Source organism: Protopterus annectens, chromosome 4.part1 (assembly GCF_019279795.1).
Source record: "Protopterus annectens isolate FY-2018-M chromosome 4.part1, PAN1.0, whole genome shotgun sequence".
Taxonomy (NCBI): Eukaryota; Metazoa; Chordata; order Ceratodontiformes; family Protopteridae; genus Protopterus; species Protopterus annectens.
Window position 1 is genome coordinate 470,321,088 of NC_056734.1, and position 20,464 is coordinate 470,341,551.

The window sequence follows — 20,464 nt, forward strand, 5'->3', positions numbered from 1 at the left end:
TTTTGCAAAATTTTAAAATTTTTTGTAAAATTCTATTTTAAGTTCATTTAATAAAACTGTCACTAGTAAAAATACATTTAGCAAAACTGCAAGAATGAAAACCTGTCAATTAGTGGAACTTATGCTGACTTCTTTAACCCTCATGGATAATCACTACTTTTGGAAATAACCATATTAATTTATACTCAAATATCTAAACAAGAATTTTACTCATCATGTGATGAGTAAGTATAGAATGTCATAGAGGAATAGTTGCTAACATTTATGTTGAAAGTTATATTTAAGAATCAGTGCCCATAATGCTGTTAGAGAGCTAATGGTTTTAAATGAAAAAAATCAAAAACTGTTTTGTAAAAATTTAATCAATGTGTAAACCACTACCTCAAGAAGTTAAACAAGTTTTGATTGACAGTGAAGGTCAGAAGACACCTCTAAGTGCTTATACTCAGATTAGAAAAGATGTATTCCTAGGATGATTCCAAATTGGAATTCAGGCATTCAACATTGTTGAACATAGAGGACTTTCGAGGAAATATAGTCCCAAAGTACAATTCTTCAATATCAACTAAACCATTCAGAAATGACCCTTAAGAAAGGCTTTACCGTTTAATATTTTCTTAATAATGTGCATTAAAACTTGCTAACTATAATATAAAAAAAGTAAGTTATTAGATTATCAGTTTGATGACCTGTAAATTTATAATGAATAGATTTGTGAGCTATTCATGTTATATTCTCTTATTGTTTATATAAGTCATAGTACAAATATCATAACTTCACTAAACAGAAATCCAGCTGTAGGGTTTAAGCTGATCAAATTCAACTAAAAATCTATGACATTCAAATTGCAATTTAGCTTTGATCTGCAAAATCTGTTGCTTAAATGTTTAACCTTGTTTTAATTGTGGAGCTTTTCTCCCCGGGCCTCCACTGAAAATGGAAATTATCCAGCTGGTCTAGCCCGGTCAACAAATGTAAAATAAAAAATAAATAAAAAAAAAAAATAAAATAAAAATCTATGACATTCAAATTGCAATTTAGCTTTGATCTGCAAAACCTTTCTCCTTAACATATATTTCTGCCATTACCTGCCGTAGTAACAGGAACAGGAGTAGGGCCTAATGTACTTTGAGATGGAGATGTGGTACTTTCTGTTTCTTGAATGGTTGTTTCTGTTGATGCTTTTTCTGAAAGTGAAATAGCAATTAAAGTAAATGTAGGGCTTAATGCAGTTGTTGACCTATATGTGATAACCTCTAATTCATGCATGAATGTTTCTGTTGGTGCTGTTTCTGTATCTGATAAAGGAACTACAGTAATTGAAGAGCTTGATGAATTTAGACTTTGAGATGCAGTAACCCTCCTTCTTAAACTACTGATGCATTCAGCTTTACTGAAACAGATGTCTGTTTTACAACCTCATTTATTTTGTTAAACTATCAGTATCTCACCTATTACATCTGTCAACTTACTTTTTTCCAACTTTATAGCACAAACCATTACATGCCAATTTTGTTTGAAAATGCACCAAATATGGCTTACCCCCTATACTTTGCAAATTATTTTACAAGTCGATTCAAGGCATAAACAAACATATAGATGAGTATATGTTAAGTTTCTATTCATCATAGATCATCACTAGATTAAAATGTATAGAACTCTTGCAGATTAAATTACCAGTGCAGTATTTTAATGTACATCTGCAGAATATAGCATCTTCACCCAGATATGTTGCTTATACGAACAATGTTATAAAATTATCCATGGCTTAATGCATAAGCATGTAACATTTAATTTCATGTAGATGTATGAAACAGTAAAATTCAAAGAAGAAGAAAGGTGATCCATTTTTATGTAAATACTAACGGGTCGCAATTTCACTACAGATAGATGTACAATATATTATTTCTCTATGAAGTCAGTTTATTTTGATCATTTTCTAAAACTAATTCATGGTTAACACACTTAGCTTTTACATTATCTAAATTATTATTACCAAAAATGTATTGTGGACTGTATATCAGTATTTTCATATGATTTGTAAGATTTTCGTAGTTTTACAATGCATCTCAGCTTTAATGAACACTACAGATCATAACATTTTTATATTTAGTTATTTTTTTCTTTCAAGTCAAGTCAATGAACTTTAAGAACTTCCAGTTTTTTAAATAGCAATAAATGTGCTTCTTGAAATTTGATTTTGCTTGTGAAGTAGTGAAATAGTTTAAACTTTGGCAGTTTAACTTTAGGCTGACTTTTCCTTTGGTTATTGCATATCATTTTACTTACACATTACAAGTGTTGCAGTCAACCATTGACATTATATTTTCCAAGCACATCTGCTGCTGTTTTACTGTTTTACTGAAACATACATTTAATTTACAAACTCAATTCTTTTGGTAAACTAAGAATTTCCTGTCTGTTTCATTTATCAACTTATTTTTTGTTTTAACAGAAAAATGGAAAAAAACAACTGCTTAATAGCTCATATCATTACATGCCAGTTTTATTGTACAAACACACAAAATAGGGGTTACCTTATATACTTTGCAACAAACAGTGTAGAAAAAATAAAAGTCAAATTGGAATGAAAGGCCAGTCACCTCTGCGAATGAACGCTCACAAGCCGAACAAAAATAAAGTGAAAGCTAAGCAAAAAAAGCTGGCTTTGAGCAAAGCAAACAGTTAGCTTCAGTGTAGTTTCCAACTTCCAAAAAAAGACTTCGATACTCTGGTACACAGATAACTCTTCGATTCAATGATAAATGAAAATTTCTTTAATGAAATAGAACAAATTCAGACAAGCGCTTTCGCTATAACTAGCTTCCTCAGGTCTATTTGGAATAACACAAGGACTGTTATATATATATATAAATCAACTATCAATTGAACAACTCATTTTACATTTAAAAGGGAAATGCTTAAAACATGCTTATTCAAAATGTTCCTACAGAGCATGTATAACATATATACTGAATTTAAAAACACATGTATTAATTTAAAATAATGCTATTGTAGAAAATCAATAAATAATACATTGATAAATATCTATGCATATACTCAAATTTATGTATATTAGTATAATTATAATATAATACATTGCTGATAATGTCTTATAATTCATATATATAGGTCAACAGTGATACATACTGACAACATATATATACCCAATAAGAGATAATTAACTTGTAGTCTAAGCATAGTAGTAATAAATTAACTTAGTTAAAATCAGTGTTTCATAAAAATATAAAACATAAAAATGTATGTATAAAAAATTTTTACATGTTGACTGTATATTAAAAAAACATATTAGTGCTAGTAATAGCATATCTAGGACATCCTAAGAAATATAATAAAAAGTGTGGATAAATGTATATATATAAATATTTACTTGTACCTAAATATATATCATGTTGTACAAGAGCCACCTTTTCTAAATTTCCTCCTCTTTCTTAATCTTGGTTTAATGGATACTCTTTCATTCAGGCCCGACCCATGATCTGCCCTTAGTCGTATGATCCAATCATTCTCTCTATCCTCAGTATGGTTGTTAATGTCACCTCCTCTCACATTAATGGGTATAACTTCCAATACTCTAAACAAAAAATTATGTGATGGGTCATTATCAATCACATGTTTTGCTAGGGCATTATTAGGGGACCCTTTCCTTATGTTATAGATATGTTCTCTAATACGATCCCTGAATTTGCGGTTAGTCTTTCCTACATAAAAGCTGGCACATACTTGACATACCGCAAGGTACACTATATTACAGGTCATACAATCAGCTAAGGTTGTTGTCTCAAAGCTCTTTCCTGTATCAGGGTGTACAAAAATTGAATTCGTATCTATGTACATGCAAAAATTGCATTTACCACATGGTGTAGTGTTACCTAGCTTCCCACTGTTACTGCTCACATTAGTGTAGCATAACATCCTCTTAAGGTTCTTTTTGTTCCTATACTGGAATTTTGGTGTATCACCTACTATATTCTTGATGTCCTCATCTATTTGGAAAACAGTCCAAAATTTACTCACAATATTCCTGACTATATGCCAGTCTGATGTATATGAGGTCATAAATTTCACATTGATGGTATTCTGTGTCCTCATGTCCTGTTCAGTTCCAGGTGCCTGTGGTCCAAAATATGGTAGGGCAGTGGTACATCTTAACTTAGGTACATCTTTTAGATTACTATCTATTTCTTGTCTATCATAACCTCTCTCTAATAGTCTATCCTTCAGACTGTGTAGTTCATTACCAAAACCTTCATTGGTGGGATTAAGTCTAGATGCCCTTATTCCCTGTCCTGTCACAATATTTTTGAAGACAAATGAAGGGTGCATACTTGATCTCATTAATAAAGAATTGCAATAGCAATTCTTTCTAAATATGCCAGTATTCACCAATCCATTTGGTAATTTCTCAATAACCAAGTCCAGGAACTCTATCCTGTTCATAGAATAGTTCATGGTAAACCTAAGAAAATCAAAGTGTTTATATTTTCTAAAAATAATTTTAACTGCTCAACTGTCCCTTTCCATAAAATAAAAACATCACCTACAAAATGTCTAAAGAGTATTACATACTTTTCATATAACTCTGTCTTGCATAGGACATTTTCCTCCCACCGGGCCAAAAACATGTTTGCGTAACTATTAGCGCATGGTGTGCCCATTGCAACACCATCCACCTGCTTATAAGTAACATCATCAAACATGAAAATATTATTATCAAGTACTAATTCCAAGAATTGTAGAATTAAATCTATCTTCATTGAATCATAATTACTGTGCTCTTTTAAATACTGGGAAATAAAAGTCAAGCCTAGTGCATTTGGTATAACTGTGAACAATGACTGAATGTCAAGAGTAACAAATATACATGACTCTATTTCAATTTGTTCACCAATGCAATCATACAGGTCAAGTAAAAACTGTTTAGAATCTCTGAGGACATACCTATTGTCATTTAGTATTGGTCTGAGATTCTTTTCAATATACACAGATAAATGTTCTGTTGTCCAGCCTCGTCCTGAGACTATCGGTCTCATGGGAGGATTTTTTAAATCTTTGTGGATTTTCGGAAGTCCATGCATGATGGGTATGAGAGGATCTTTAATATACAAATACCCATATAAATCTTCATCTATAAACTTGCCCTGGTACAATTCCTGTAAAATATTCCTAATTGACCTAATTATATTTTCTGTGGTAGAAGGTGGGATAATTTGATAAAAACTATCATCCAACATCTGCTTCATAGCTGTATGTTTTTTTTGCTTAGTGTAGAAAAAATATTTTCCAAATTAACCAAAGCCATGAAACTCATGCAAATGAGTGTATGGTATCTTTCAAATCATTATGGATACTTTGTGCATTAAAATGATAGTGTTCCCTCTTGTTAAATTACCATTGGAGTATTTCAATGTGATTCTGCAGAATATAGCAACTGCACCAATATTTTCTGCTGATACAAAAATATTATAAAAATATCCATCCCTTAAATCATTTTCAATAAGACATATGATTGTTAAAGTATATGTAGATGTATGAAACAGTAAAACTCAAACAAGAAAAAAGTTTTTTTTTTTTAATATTATAATGTTCTTTGATTTTTACATGGAAGCACTTTATAGATAGTATGGTAAAGTCATATTTTCCCCTAATAAATAAGCTTCTGTAATTTGATTCTTTGGTAAAAGAAATTCCATATTAAGACATTGATTTCATTTACATTTTTTTATTTAGTATTACCAAAATTTCTTGTGGACTATTTGTCAGTATTTTTCAAAACTTTCTGTATGGGTTTTTTAGTTTCATTATTGAGCTCAACTTTTATATACTCTACAGACCATAAGATTTTAATATTTCTTTATTTTTTTCATTCAAGTCTATGAGTTTTAGGAATTTTCAGTTTATTAGATAGCAATAAACGTGCTTCTTAAAATTTGAATTTGTTTGTGGAATATTGAAAATGTTTTATCTTTGCTAATTATGACTTTTGGCTGTTTTTTGTCATTGCCATTGTGTATTATTTTGCTTATACATTTGCAAGTGCTCAGTCAACATTTGACATGATAGATTTATCTGCAAATCTGATGCTGTTTTGCTTTGTTAAAAATAATATGTTTTGTGTAAAGCAAAGATATATCTATGATGGTTTAGAGATAGTGAAACCGACTAAGCAGAACAACCCCCATAACTTTCTATCTCTTACAGACTGAACTGGTACAGCTGATCATCCCTTGTTGATATGAGGATCAATAAGTGAGTAGTTTTTAGAAACAGCAATTTAAACTGTTATCCTTCTAATAGTAAAAAGCATCTGAAGTAATTAGACAGTTTAACTTTTTATTTAATGCTAATTTTTATCAGGTGTCCATTACTAACAAAGTAATAATGGACAGTTTTTACCTGTTGTAGGAACTACATTCAGGCTAGTGGTTGATATTTCCTCAGGAAGAAATGCACTGTTCTGTGATTCTTTAATAGATGTTTGCCCTGATGTTGTTTCTGCAAAAAATATTGTGTATTTAAGAAAGTGACAACTTGTGTATCATTAAATAATCTTAACCTTCTCAATAAGAGGTCAAGTCTCTCTTCAGGAGTGCATCATTTCCTACTCTGCAATACTCTCTGTTTCTACTATGTTAGTGCCATCACCTAGATCCCATCCAACTGTCCCATTCCTTACTCATCACCTAGTTTGAGCATTGAATATAAGGCACTGGCATTTACAAGAACATAGATGTGGCTACTAGGTTATTTGACTAGCAAACTCTACTCCCAATCCATAACAGGCTTCCAGAACTGAAGGGAGATGTGAAGTGGGTTTTCTGTTAAAGTTATCCATCTCATCAATATGAATCATTGCCAGGAAGAAGACCTGCCCCTGTTGCAAGCACAGAAAATGATATCTGCACTCATTGGCTGATAAATTGCACTTCCTAATTTCCTGTCAGATAATCTTGCACTTGCAAGCCCCACAGGGGAGATGAACAGACAATTCCACTTGACGGTTTTACCTACCGGCAAGGATTCTTCAGTTCTGGGGCCAATTATTAAAACTAAGTCACTTGAATTTTAGTGACAGCACAATCTCTATATGTTTTTCCTGTAAATTTCAGTTCTGAAATAATCTGCTTTGCAGAATAAATTGTAATATTCTATTTTAAGTTCATTTAAAACTGTCACTACTAAAAATACATTTAGCAAAACCGCAAGAATGAAAACCTGTCAATTAGTGGAACTTATGCTGACTTCTTTAACCCTCATGGATAATCACTACTTTTGGAAATAAACATATTAATTTATACTCAAATATCTAAACAAGAATTTTACTCATCATGTGATGAGTAAGTATAGAATGTCATAGAGGAAAAGTTGCTAACGTTTATGTTGAAAGTTATATTTAAGAATCAGTGCCCATAATGCTGTTAGAGAGCTAATGGTTTTAAATGAAAAAATCAAAAACTGTTTTGTAAAAATTTAATCAATGTGTAAACCACTACCTCAAGAAGTTAAACAAGTTTTGATTGACAGTGAAGGTCAGAAGACACCTCTAAGTGCTTATACTAAGATTAGAAAAGATGTATTCCTAGGATGATTCCAAAATGGAATTCAGGCATTCAACATTGTTGAACATAGAGGACTTTCATAGAAATATAGTCCCAAAGTACAATTCTTCAATATCAACTAAACCTTTCAGAAATGACCCTTAAGAAAGGCTTTACCCTTTAATATTTTCTTTTAATAATGTGCATTAAAACTTGCTAACTATAATATAAAAAAAGTAAGTTATTAGATTATCAGTTTGATGACCTGTAAATTTATAATGAATAGATTTGTGAGCTATTCATGTTATATTCTCTTATTGTTTATATAAGTCATAGTACAAATGTCATAACTTCACTAAACAGAAATCCAGCTGTAGGGTTTAAGCTGATCAAATTCAACTAAAAATCTATGACATTCAAATTGCAATTTAGCTTTGATCTGCAAAACCTTTCTCCTTAACATATATTTCTGCCATTACCTGCCGTAGTAACAGGAACAGGAGTAGGGCCTAATGTACTTTGAGATGGAGATGTGGTACTATCTGTTTCTTGAATGGTTGTTTCTGTTGATGCTTTTTCTGAAAGTGAAATAGCAATTAAAGTAAATGTAGGGCTTAATGCAGTTGTTGACCTATATGTGATAACCTCTAATTCATGCATGAATGTTTCTGTTGGTGCTGTTTCTGTATCTGATAAAAGAACTACAGTAATTGAAGAGCTTGATGAATTTAGACTTTGAGATGCAGTAACCCCTCCTTCTTAAACTACTGATGCATTCAGCTTTACTGAAACAGATGTCTGTTTTACAACCTCATTTATTTTGTTAAACTATCAGTATCTCACCTATTACATCTGTCAACTTACTTTTTTCCAACTTTATAGCACAAACCATTACATGCCAATTTTGTTTGAAAATGCACCAAATATGGCTTACCCCCTATACTTTGCAAATTATTTTACAAGTCGATTCAAGGCATAAACAAACATATAGACGAGTATATGTTAAGTTTCTATTCATCATAGATCATCACTAGATTAAAATGTATAGAACTCTTGCAGATTAAATTACCAGTGCAGTATTTTAATGTACATCTGCAGAATATAGCATCTTCACCCAGATATGTGTCTTATACGAACAATGTTATAAAATTATCCATGGCTTAATCCATAAGCATGTAACATTTAATTTCATGTAGATGTATGAAACAGTAAAATTCAAAGAAGAAGAAAGGTGATCCATTTTTATGTAAATACTAACGGGTCGCAATTTCACTACAGATAGATGTACAATATATTATTTCTCTATGAAGTCAGTTTATTTTGATCCTTTTCTAAAACTAATTCATGGTTAACACACTTAGCTTTTACATTATCTAAATTATTATTATTACCAAAAATGTATTGTGGACTGTATATCAGTATTTTTCATATGATTTGTAAGATTTTCGTAGTTTTACAATGCATCTCAGCTTTAATGAACACTGCAGATCATAACATTTTTATATTTAGTTATTTTTTTCTTTCAAGTCAAGTCACTGAACTTTAAGAACTTCCATTTTTTTAAATAGCAATAAATGTGCTTCTTGAAATTTGATTTTTGCTTGTGAAGTAGTGAAATAGTTTAAACTTTGGCAGTTTAACTTTAGGCTGACTTTTCCTTTGGTTATTGCATATCATTTTACTTACACATTACAAGTGTTGCAGTCAACCATTGACATTATATTTTCCAAGCACATCTGCTGCTGTTTTACTGAAACATACATTTAATTTACAAACTCAATTCTTTTGGTAAACTAAGAATTTCCTGTCTGTTTCATTTATCAACTTATTTTTTGTTTTAACAGAAAATGGAAAAAACACCTGCTTAATAGCTCATATCATTACATGCCAGTTTTCTTGTACAAACACACAAAATATGGGTTATCTTATATACTTTGCAACAAACAGTGTAGAAAAATTATTTTCCAAATTAACCAAAGCCATGAAACTCATGCAAATGAGTGTATGGTATCTTTCAAATCATTATGGATACTTTGTGCATTAAAATGATAGTGTTCCCTCTTGTTAAATTACCATTGGAGTATTTCAATGTGATTCTGCAGAATATAGCAACTGCACCAATATTTTCTGCTGATACAAAAATATTATAAAAATATCCATCCCTTAAATCATTTTCAATAAGACATATGATTGTTAAAGTATATGTAGATGTATGAAACAGTAAAACTCAAACAAGAAAAAGGTTTATTTTTTTTAATATTATAATGTTCTTTGATTTTACATGGAAGCACTTTATAGATAGTATGGTAAAGTCATATTTTCCCCTAATAAATAAGCTTCTGTAATTTGATTCTTTGGTAAAAGAAATTCCATATTAAGACATTGATTTCATTTACTTTTTTTTTATTTAGTATTACCAAAATTTCTTGTGGTCTGTTTGTCAGTATTTTTCAAGAATTTCTGTATGGGTTTTTTAGTTTCACTATTGAGCTCAACTTTTATATACTCTACAGACCATGAGATTTTAATATTTCTTTATTTTTTTTCATTCAAGTCTATGAGTTTTAGGAATTTTCAGTTTATTAGATAGCAATAAACGTGCTTCTTAAAATTTGAATTTGTTTGTGGAATATTGAAAATGTTTTATCTTTGGTAATTATGACTTTTGGCTGATTTATGTCATTGCCATTGTGTATTATTTTACTTATACATTTGCAAGTGCTCAGTCAACATTTGACATAATAGATTTACCTGCAGATCTGATGCTGTTTTGCTTTGTTAAAAATAATATGTTTTGCGTAAAGCAAAGATATGTCTATGATGATTTAGAGATAGTGAAACTGACTAAGCAGAACAACCCCCATTACCTTCTAGCTCTTACGGACTGAACTGGTACATCTGATCATCCCTTGTTGATATGTGGATCAATAAGTGAGTAGTTTTTAGAAACAGCAATTTTAACTTTTATCCTTTTAATAGTAAAAAGCATCTGTAGAAATTAGATGGTTTCACTTTTTGTTTAATGCTAATTTGTATCAGGTGTCCATTACTACAAAGTAATGACGGACAGTTTTTACGTGTTATAGGAATTGCATTTAGGCTAGTGGTTGATATTTCCTCAGGAAGAAATGTGCTGCTCTGTGATTCTTTAATAGATGTTTGCCCTGATGTTGTTTCTGCAAGAAATATTGTGTATTTAAGAAAGTGACAACTTGTGTATCATTAAATAATCTTAACATTCTCAATAAGAGGTCAAGTCTCTCTTCAGGAGTTCATCATTTCCTACTCTGCAATACTCTCTGTTTCTACTAGGTTAGTGCCATCACCTACATCCCAACCAACAGTCCCATTCCTAACTCATCACCTGTTTGAGCAGTGAATATAAGGCACTGGCATTTACAAGAACATAGCTGTGGCTACTAGATTATTTGACTAGCAATCTCTACACCCAATCCATAACAGGCCTCTAGAACTGAAGGGAGATGTGAGGTGGGGTTTCTGTTAAAGTTATCCAACTCATCAATAAAAATTAATTCCACGAAGAAGACCTGCCCCTGTAGCAAGCACAGAAAGTGATAGCTGCACTTTTTGGCTGATAAATTGCCCTCCCTGATTTCCTGTTAGAACATCTTGCACTTGCAAGCCCCACAGGAGAGATGAAGAGACAATTCCTCTTGACGGTTTTACCTACCTGCAAGGATTCTTCAGTTTTGGGGCGACTTATTAAACCTAAGTCACTTGAGTTTCAGTGACAGCACAATCTTTATATGTTTTTCCTGAACATTTAAGTCCAGAAATAATCTGCTTTGCAGAATAAATTGTAATATTGTATTTTAAGTTCATTTGAATTTATCACTACTAAAAATACATTTAGCAAAACTGCAAGAATGAAATCCTGTCATTCAGTGGAACTTATGCTGACTTCTTTAACCCCCATGGATAGTCACAACTTTTGGAAATAAGCATATTAATTTATATTCCGATTTCTAAACAAGAATTTGACTCATCATGCGATGAGTAAGTATAGAATGCCATACAGGAATAGGTGTTAACGTTTATGTTGCAAGTTATATTTAAGAATCACTGCCCATAATGCTGTCAGAGAGCTAATGGTCTTAAATGAAAAAATCAAAAACTGTATTGCAAAAATGTAATCAGTGGGTATACCACTACCTCAAGAAGTTAAACATGTTTTAATTGACAGTGAAGGTCAAAGGACATCTCTAAGAGCTTATACTCGGATTAGAAAAGATGTATTCCTGGGATGATTCCAAAATGGAATTCAGGCATTCAACATTATTGAACATAGAGGACTTACATAGTAATATAGTGCCAAAGTACAGTTCTTCAATATCAAATAACCCTTTCAGATATGGCCCTTAAGAAATGCTTTACAGTTTAATATTTCCTTATAAATGTGCATCTCAACACAAACTGCATTAAAAATTGCAAAATATAACATAAAAAGTAAGCTATTATTTTTTCAGTTTGATGACCTGTAACTTTATAAGGAATAGCTTTATGAGCTATTCATTTTATATTCTCTAATTGCTTACGTAAGTCATATTTCAAAATCATATCTTAACTAAACAGAAATCCAGCTGTAGGGCTTAAGCTGATACAATTCAACTAAAAATCCATGACATTGAAATTGCAATGTAACTTTGATCTGCACAACCTTTGTCCGTAACATATATTTCTGCCATTACCTTCCATAGTAACAGGAACAGGAGTAGAGCCTAATGTACTTTGAGATGGAGATGTGGTACTCTCTGTTTCTTGAATGGTTGTTTCTGTTGATGCTGTTTCTGAAATTGATGCACTAACTGTTGTAAAAGTAGAGCTTGGTGTACTTGAAGGACTATATGTGGTACTTTCTTTTTCTTGAATGACTATTTTTGTTGATGCTTTTTCTGAAAGTGAAACAGCAATTAGAGTAAATGTAGAGGTTAATGCTGTTGTAGAACTATATGTGATCACCTCTAATTCATGCATGAATGTTTCTGTTGGTGCTGTTTCAGAATCTGATACAGGAACTACAGTAAATGAAGAGCGTGATGAATTTAGACGTGGAGATGCAATAACCCCTCTTTCTTAAACTACTGATGCATTCAGCTTTATTGAAACAGATGTCTATTTTACAACCTCACTTATTTTGTTAAACTATTAGTATCTCACTTATTTCATCTATCAACTTATTTTTCTCTTAACAAAAAAATGAAAAATGTCCAAATTTATAGCACAAACAATTACATGCCAATTTTGTTTGAAAATGCACCAAATATGGGTTACCTGCTATACTTTGCAGATTATTTTATATGTCGATTCAAGGCATAAACAAACATATAGATGAATATATGTTAAGTTTCTATTCATCATAGATCATCACTAGATTAAAATTTATAGAACTCTTTCAGATTAAATTACCAGTGCAGTATTTTAATGTAATTCTGCAGAATATAGCATCTTCACCCAGATATTTTGCGTATAGGAACAATGTTATAAAATTATCCATGGCTTACTCCATAAGCATGTGACATTTAAATTCATGTAGATGTATGAAAACTCAAAATTCAAACAAGAAAAAAGTTGTCACATTTTTATGTAAATTCTAATGGGTCGCAATTTCATTACAGATAAACTTACAGTATATTATTTTTCTATGAAGTCAGTTTGTTTATTTTGATCTTTTTCTAAAACTAATTCATGGCTATCACACTTAGCTTTGACATTATTACCAAAAATTTATTGTGGACTGTATATCAGTATTTTTCATATGTTTTGTATGATTTTTGTAGTTTCACAATGCATTTCAGCTTTTATGAACACTACAGATTATAACATTTTTATATTTAGCTATTTTTTTTTCAAGTCAATGAACTTTAATAACTTCCAGTTTTTTAAATAGCAATAAATGTGCTTCTTGAAATTTGATTTTTGATTGTGAAGTAGTTAAATAGTTTAACTTTGGCAGTTTCACTTTTGGCTCACTTTTGCTTTTGCTATTGCATATCATTTTACTTCCACATTACAAGTGTTGCAGTCAACCTTGGACATGATATTTTCCCAGCACATCTGATGCTGTTTTACTGTTTTACTGAAACAGATATTTATTTCCAAACTCAATTCTTTCAGTAAACTAAGAACTTCCTGTCTGTTTCATGTATCAATTTTTTTTTTGCTTTAACAGAAAAATGGAAAAATACCTACTTAATAGCTCATATCACTACATGCAATTTTGTTGTACAAACACACAGAATATGGGTTACCTTATATACTTTGCAACAAAGAGTGTAGAAAAACTATTTTCCAAATTGAACAAAGCCATCAATAGCATGCAGATGAGTGTTTGTTAGCTTTCAAGTCATTATGGTACTTAGTGCATTAAAATGATAGTGTTCACTCATGTTAAATTACCCTTTCAGTATTTTAATGTGATTCAGAAGAATATAGCAATTGCACCAAAATATTCTGCTGATACAAAAATATTATAAAAATATCCATCCTTTAAATCATTTTCTATAAGACATATGATTGTTAAAGTATATGTAGATGTATGAAGCAGTAAAATTCAAACAAGAAAAACTTTTTTTATTATTATAATATTTTTTAATTTTTAGATGGAAGCACTTTATAGGTTGTATAATAAAGTCGTATTTTCCCCTATTAACTAAGTTTCTGTAATTTGACTCTTTGGTAAAAGAAATTCGGTATGAATAAATAAATTTCGTTTACATTTTTTTTAATTTTGTATAATAAAAATTTCTTGTGGTCTATTTATCAGTACTTTTCTAGAATTTCTGTATGGGTTTTGTAGTTTCACTATTAAGCTCAACTTTTATATAATCTGCAGACCATGAGATTTTAATATTTATTTATTTTTTCATTCAAGTCTAAGAGTTTTAGGAATTTTCAGTTTATTACATAGCAATAAATGTGCTTCTTAAAATTTGATTTTGTGTGTGGAATATTGAAAATGTTTTATCTTTGGTAATTATGACCTTTGGCTAATTTTTGTCATTGCCATTGTGTATTATTTTACTTATACATTTGCAAGTGCTCCAACAAAATTTCACACAATAAATTTACCTGCAAATCTGATGCAGTTGTGCTTTGTTAAAAATAATATGTTTTGTGTAAAGCAAAGATATGCCTATGATGGTTTACAGATAGTGAAATTGGTGAAGCAGAACAACACCCATTACCTTCTATATCTTACAGACTGAACTGGTACATCTGATTAAAGAATTCCAACTTTATAGCACAAACCATTATGCCAATTTTGTTTGAAAATGTACCAAATATGGGTTACCCCTATACTTTGCAAACTATTTTACAAGTCGATTCAAGGCATAAACAAACATATAGATGAATATATGTTAAGTTTCTATTCATCATAGATCATCACTAGATTAAAATTTATAGAACCCTTTCAGATTAAATTACCAGTGCAGTATTTTAATGAAATTCTGCCGAATATAGCATTTTCACCCAGTTTATTTTGCTCCTTTTCTAAAACTAATTCATGGTTAACACACTTAGCTTTTACATTATTATTATCAAAAGTTTATTGTGGACTGTATATCAGTGAAATCGATGAAGCAGAACAACCCCCATTACCTTCTATATCTTACAGACTGAACTGGTACATCTGATCATCCCTTGTTGATGTGTGGATCAATAGGTGAGTAGTTTTTAGAAACAACAATTTAAACTTTTATCCTTCTAATAGTAAAATGCATCTGTATTAATTAGAAGGTTTCACTTGTTGTTTAATGCTAATTTGTATCAGGTGTCCATTACTAACAAAGTAATGATGGACAGTTTTTACCTGTTGTAGGAATTGCATTCAGGCTAGTGGTTGATATTTCCTCAGGAAGAGATGCACTGCTCTGTGTTTCTTTAGTAGATGTTTGCCCTGATGTTGTTTCTGCAAGAAATATAGTGTCTTTAAGAAAATGACAACTTGCGTCTCATTAAATAATCTTAACCTTCTCAATAAGAGGTAATTTCTCTCCTCAGGAGTGCATAATTTCCTACTCTGCAATACTCTTTGTTTTTTCTAGGTTAGTACCATCACCTACATCCCAACCAACTGTCCCATTCCTTACTCTTCACCTGTTTGAGCATTGAATGCAAGGCACTGTCGTTTTCAAGAACATAGATGTCGCTACAATGTTTTTTGACTAGCAAACAACTCCCAGTCAATAACAGGCTTCCAGAACTGAAGGGAGATGTGAATTAAAGTTATCCATCTCATCTATAAAAATCATTGCCACGAAGAAGACCTGCCCCTGTGGCAAGCACAGAAAGTGATAGCTGCACTCTTTGGCTGATAAATTGCCCTCCCTGATTTCCTGTTAAATCATCTTCCACTTGCAAGCCCCACAGGAGAGATGAAGAGACAATTCCTCTTGACGGTTTTACCTACCTGCAAGGATTCTCCAGTTCTGCAGCCACTTATTAAACCTAAATCACAGTTTCAGTGACAGCACAATCTCTATATGTTTTTCCTGAATATTTAAGTCCAAAAATAATCTGCTTTGCAGAATAAATTGTAATATTGTATTTTAAGTTCATTTGAAATTATCACTACAAAAAATACATTTAGCAAAACTGCAAGAATAAAAACCTGCCATTCAGTGGAACTTCTGCTGACTTCTTTAACCCCCATGGATAGTCACAACTTTTGGAAATAACCATATTCATTTATACTCAGATTTCTAAACAAGAATTTGACTCATCATGTGATGAGTAAGTATAGAATGTCATAGAGGAATAGCTGCTAACGTTTATGTTGAAAGTTATATTTAAGAATCACAGCCCATAATGCTGTTAGAGAGCTAATGGTTTTACATGAAAAAATCAAAAACTGCATTGTAAAAATGTAATCAGTGGGTATAACACTACCTCAAGAAGTTAAACAAGTTTTGATTGACAGTGAAGGTCAAAGGACATCTCTAAGATCTTATACTCCGATTAGAAAAGATGTATTCCTAGGATGATTCCAAAATGGAATTCAGGAATTCAACATTGTAGAACATAGAGGACTTACATAGTAATATAGTGCCAATTTAGAATTCTTCAATGTCAAATAACCCTTTCAGATATGGCCCTTAAGAAAGGCATTACGGTTTAATATTTTCCTATAAATTGCATCTCAACACAAAGTGCATTATAACTGGCCAACTATAACATAAAAAAAGTAAGTTATTCGATTATCAGTTCGACGATCTGTAAGTTTATAAGGAATAGCTTTGTGAGCTATTCATGTTATATTCTCTTATTGCTTATGTAAGTCATAGTTCAAAATCATAACTTCACTAAACAGAAATCTAGCTGTAGGGCTTAAGCTGATACAATTCAACTAAAAATCCATGACATTGAAATTGCAATGTAACTTTGATCTGCAAAACCTTTGTCCGTAACATATATTTCTGCCATTACCTGCTGTAGTAACAGGAACAGGAGGAGAACTTAATGTACTTTGAGATGGAGATGTGGTGCTTTCTGTTTCTTGAATGCTTGTTTCTGTTGATGCTGTTTCTGAAATTGATGCACTAACTGATGTAAAAGTAGAGCTTGATGTACTTTGAGATGGAGGTGTGGTGCTTTCTGTTTCTTGAATGCTTGTTTCTGTTGATGCTGTTTCTGAAATTGATGCACTAACTGATGTAAAAGTAGAGCTTGGTGTACTTGAAGGACTATATGTGGTACTTTCTTTTTCTTGAATGACTATTTTTGTTGATGCTTTTTCTGAAAGTGAAGCAGCAATTAGAGTAAATGTAGAGCTTAAAGGGGCACTGGCTCAGATTTTTTGCTAGAGGAGTTTGTTTACATTTTAGTAGTCTGTAAGTCACATGTTCAGCTAGAGGCAAGGTTTTCAGATAGCCTTTTTAGCATACTGCAGGTCAGATTACATAAACTCTCAGTGGGGTTTTTAGAGGAAATGCTTAGAACTTGCAGCTGCAGTTTGTCCTTTTGTATTTTCCTTCCCCCGCTCATGAGCAATTAGATTAGCTGAATGACTGGATTTTATTCAGCTAAAGATGCTATCTTTTTGTCACACATAGACCTGGAGCCTCTTTAGCAATGAAGTGATAGCTACTTTACTATGTACTTGCTTTTGCAAATAAGTATTCAAGCCTAGGCAATAGTATTTTTCGTGCTTGTTGCTACAAATGTTTTTCCCTCCACTATCAATTATTTTTCATACAGTGTGCTGTTAGTGTTGCTTGTGTGTGTATGTGTGTGTGTGTGTGTGTGTGTGTGTGTGTGTGTGTGTGTGTGTGTGTGTGTGTGTGTGTGTGTGTGTGTGATGATATAGGTGCACTTTTATAGTCCTACATATTTCCCTCATTTTACAGCACATCATTGCTTTGGACAGTTGTGCCTTGCAAAGAAACATGTTGACTAACAAATGTCCAAATATCCTAAAATAATAAAATATTTTGCATCTTTTCTCTAAAAATGTCATGCAGCTTTGGAACTGAATCTAATCACTGCTCTAAAACTATTTTCTCATTAGCTGATGCTGTATGTTATCCTTCAGAAATCACACCATAACTATTTGTCTAATAGTGATTCCATCTTACTTGCTTTCTTTTCTCACTACTTTCCATCATTCATTGTGGTAAAACGTTTTCAACTTTCACATCTTTCCTGAATGTTGGCTGGTTTACACTGATTAGCATTTGAAAGCTGAAGCAAATGCAGTCTATACATTTCACCACATACTTTTCACTACCATTCCTAGTATGTTATAGTAGGTAATTACAGGGGTACTTTTACTAAGGCAGTAAAAAGTAAGTGCTGCAACCAAAAATCTCATGCCATCTATAACCCTATATTTTGACAAATAGCTACTTTTCTATGTATATATGTATGTATGTATGTATGCATGCATGTATGTAACACAATCAACATTTATATTCATGCGGTTTGAAAATAACATCCTCTTCGTGTGTTACTGACAGACTTGAAATCCTAGTCATTTTTGAATGTCTAAAAATTTCACATATGATAAATATCTAATAATGCAGATTGCAGTTCACAGACCTATTAATCATGTCTGTACATCGGTTACATGACAGCATCACATAACACAGTGTTTAGTACAGAGAAGTAACAAAACCTAAAAACTTATACAGATGCAGTATTGTCATCTTGGAAGACTTAGCAGGACATGGTTGAGCAACAACATTTACATAAGGCTAGCCAGTACACTTCTGGATCACCCAAACCATGCAAACACACCCCAGGCCTGAATGAGAAATAGTCTACTGACACAAAGTGTATTGTCTAGACAGCTAGACTGCAGATCTCATGCCAGTGACAGAGCAGTGTTCCCACTCAGTATGTCACCTCTGCTGACTGCTCTCATTGCTGTGACTGCATATCTCATGCCAGTGACAGAACAGTGTTCTTCATTCATACTAGCTATCTGCCCAAGGGCATTTATTAAGCCAGCCATAGTTATGTGGCTTTCGCCACCCCTTTAGTTTGACCACTCAGTATGTCACCTGTGCTGATTGCTCTCATTGCTATGCACTGATGATAAGCCCTACAGTGCTATACCCCAAACTTGAATGCATCAAATGAAAACAAGGACATGTTGTCTCAGTCCAAGGATAGGACTGCCATCACATTGTCAAATGTCCACAACAGTACACACAAGGTATGGTCAGTGTGTTGATGTCACATTTTAGGTCTATGCAAATGTCTGACATAATGCTGAGGGTCAGTTAAACATTAAAGGGTAATGTAGCCATAGTGACTTATTATGGAGTACAATAATATTATGCAAGGTAGTACAACATTCATACACTGTATACATAGTTTTCTGTCATTTCACTTTCTCAACAATACAAACAGTTCTGCTGTTATCCTACAATGTGGAATTATACTTTTAGTACATCTGGGTGCTGACTAGCCTGCATCACATTAGTGTACTGTCCTACTCTGTTATCCACACCCTCATTTCTGTAACTACCTCTAAATGTAATCAATAATGTGTTCTGAGCATATCCATATTGCGCATAATACACAAACTCCACAGATATAGTCAACATGCTGGCAGGCAGGTTCAGTGAAAACTTCACCCCCCTGTCCCCCATCAGTAAACCAGGACATCCCCAGCACCTGCCCTCTCAAAGGAAAAAAGAATGGTCTCCATGGGACCTGATAACATCCCTGGCTGCATCCTGCATGAACTCAGGCATGACCTCTCAGCTCCATTATACACCCTATTCAACCAAAGCCTGAGCATCAGCTTCATCCCAGCTGAATGGAGGATAACAACTGTCATCCCTCTACACAAAGGTGGAGCTTCCACTGACCCAGGCAATTATAGGCCCATCAGCCTAACTAGCCTGATCTGCAAGGCCATGGAACGCATCATCATGGATCTTATAAACAAGGACATTGGCAACTTCCAAATTCTTGACCCCACACAGTTTTAGTTTGTCAAATAGATCATGCCTGTTAAACTTGGTCAACTTCTTTGAAACAGTCACCAAAGACATGGATGAGGGGAAGACTGTGCACAGCACCTACGTTAACCTCGCCAAAGCCTTTAACACTATTCCTCACTTGGGCATAATAGATAAACTCTCCCAGCTAGGCATCAACCTGTATGTTACCAGATGGGTAGCTAACTGGCTCACTGATAGAACCCACTCAGTCAAAGTAGGGAAAGCCACCTGTAGTAGACCGGTAATGAGCAGTGTAACCCAATGATCAGTCTTGGGGCCTCTTCTGATTGGGATATACTTTTCTGAGGTGCAAGCCAAAACCAGTGGTCTGCGGCTGTCCTGGTTTGCAGATGAAAGCAAGCTGGGTGCTGTCTTAAATTCCCCTAGTGATGTGAACATCCTCCAAGAGGGCCTTACCCAAACTAATGACTG

The 20,464-nt window shown here is 32.7% G+C and overlaps 1 protein-coding gene across 1 annotated transcript in view; it reads right to left on the bottom strand.

Annotated features, from left to right (window-relative positions):
• Positions 1-20,464, bottom strand: part of LOC122801235 (mucin-5AC-like) — a 475,953-nt gene that overhangs the window by 150,502 nt on the left and 304,987 nt on the right. The window contains exons 10-13 of the mRNA XM_044070787.1: positions 15,391-15,489; positions 12,269-12,472; positions 8,039-8,137; positions 1,089-1,187 (exon numbers count right to left, since the gene is read on the bottom strand). Of these exons, the coding sequence (XP_043926722.1) occupies positions 1,089-1,187; positions 8,039-8,137; positions 12,269-12,472; positions 15,391-15,489 (501 nt within the window). The remainder of the gene's footprint in view (positions 1-1,088; positions 1,188-8,038; positions 8,138-12,268; positions 12,473-15,390; positions 15,490-20,464) is intronic.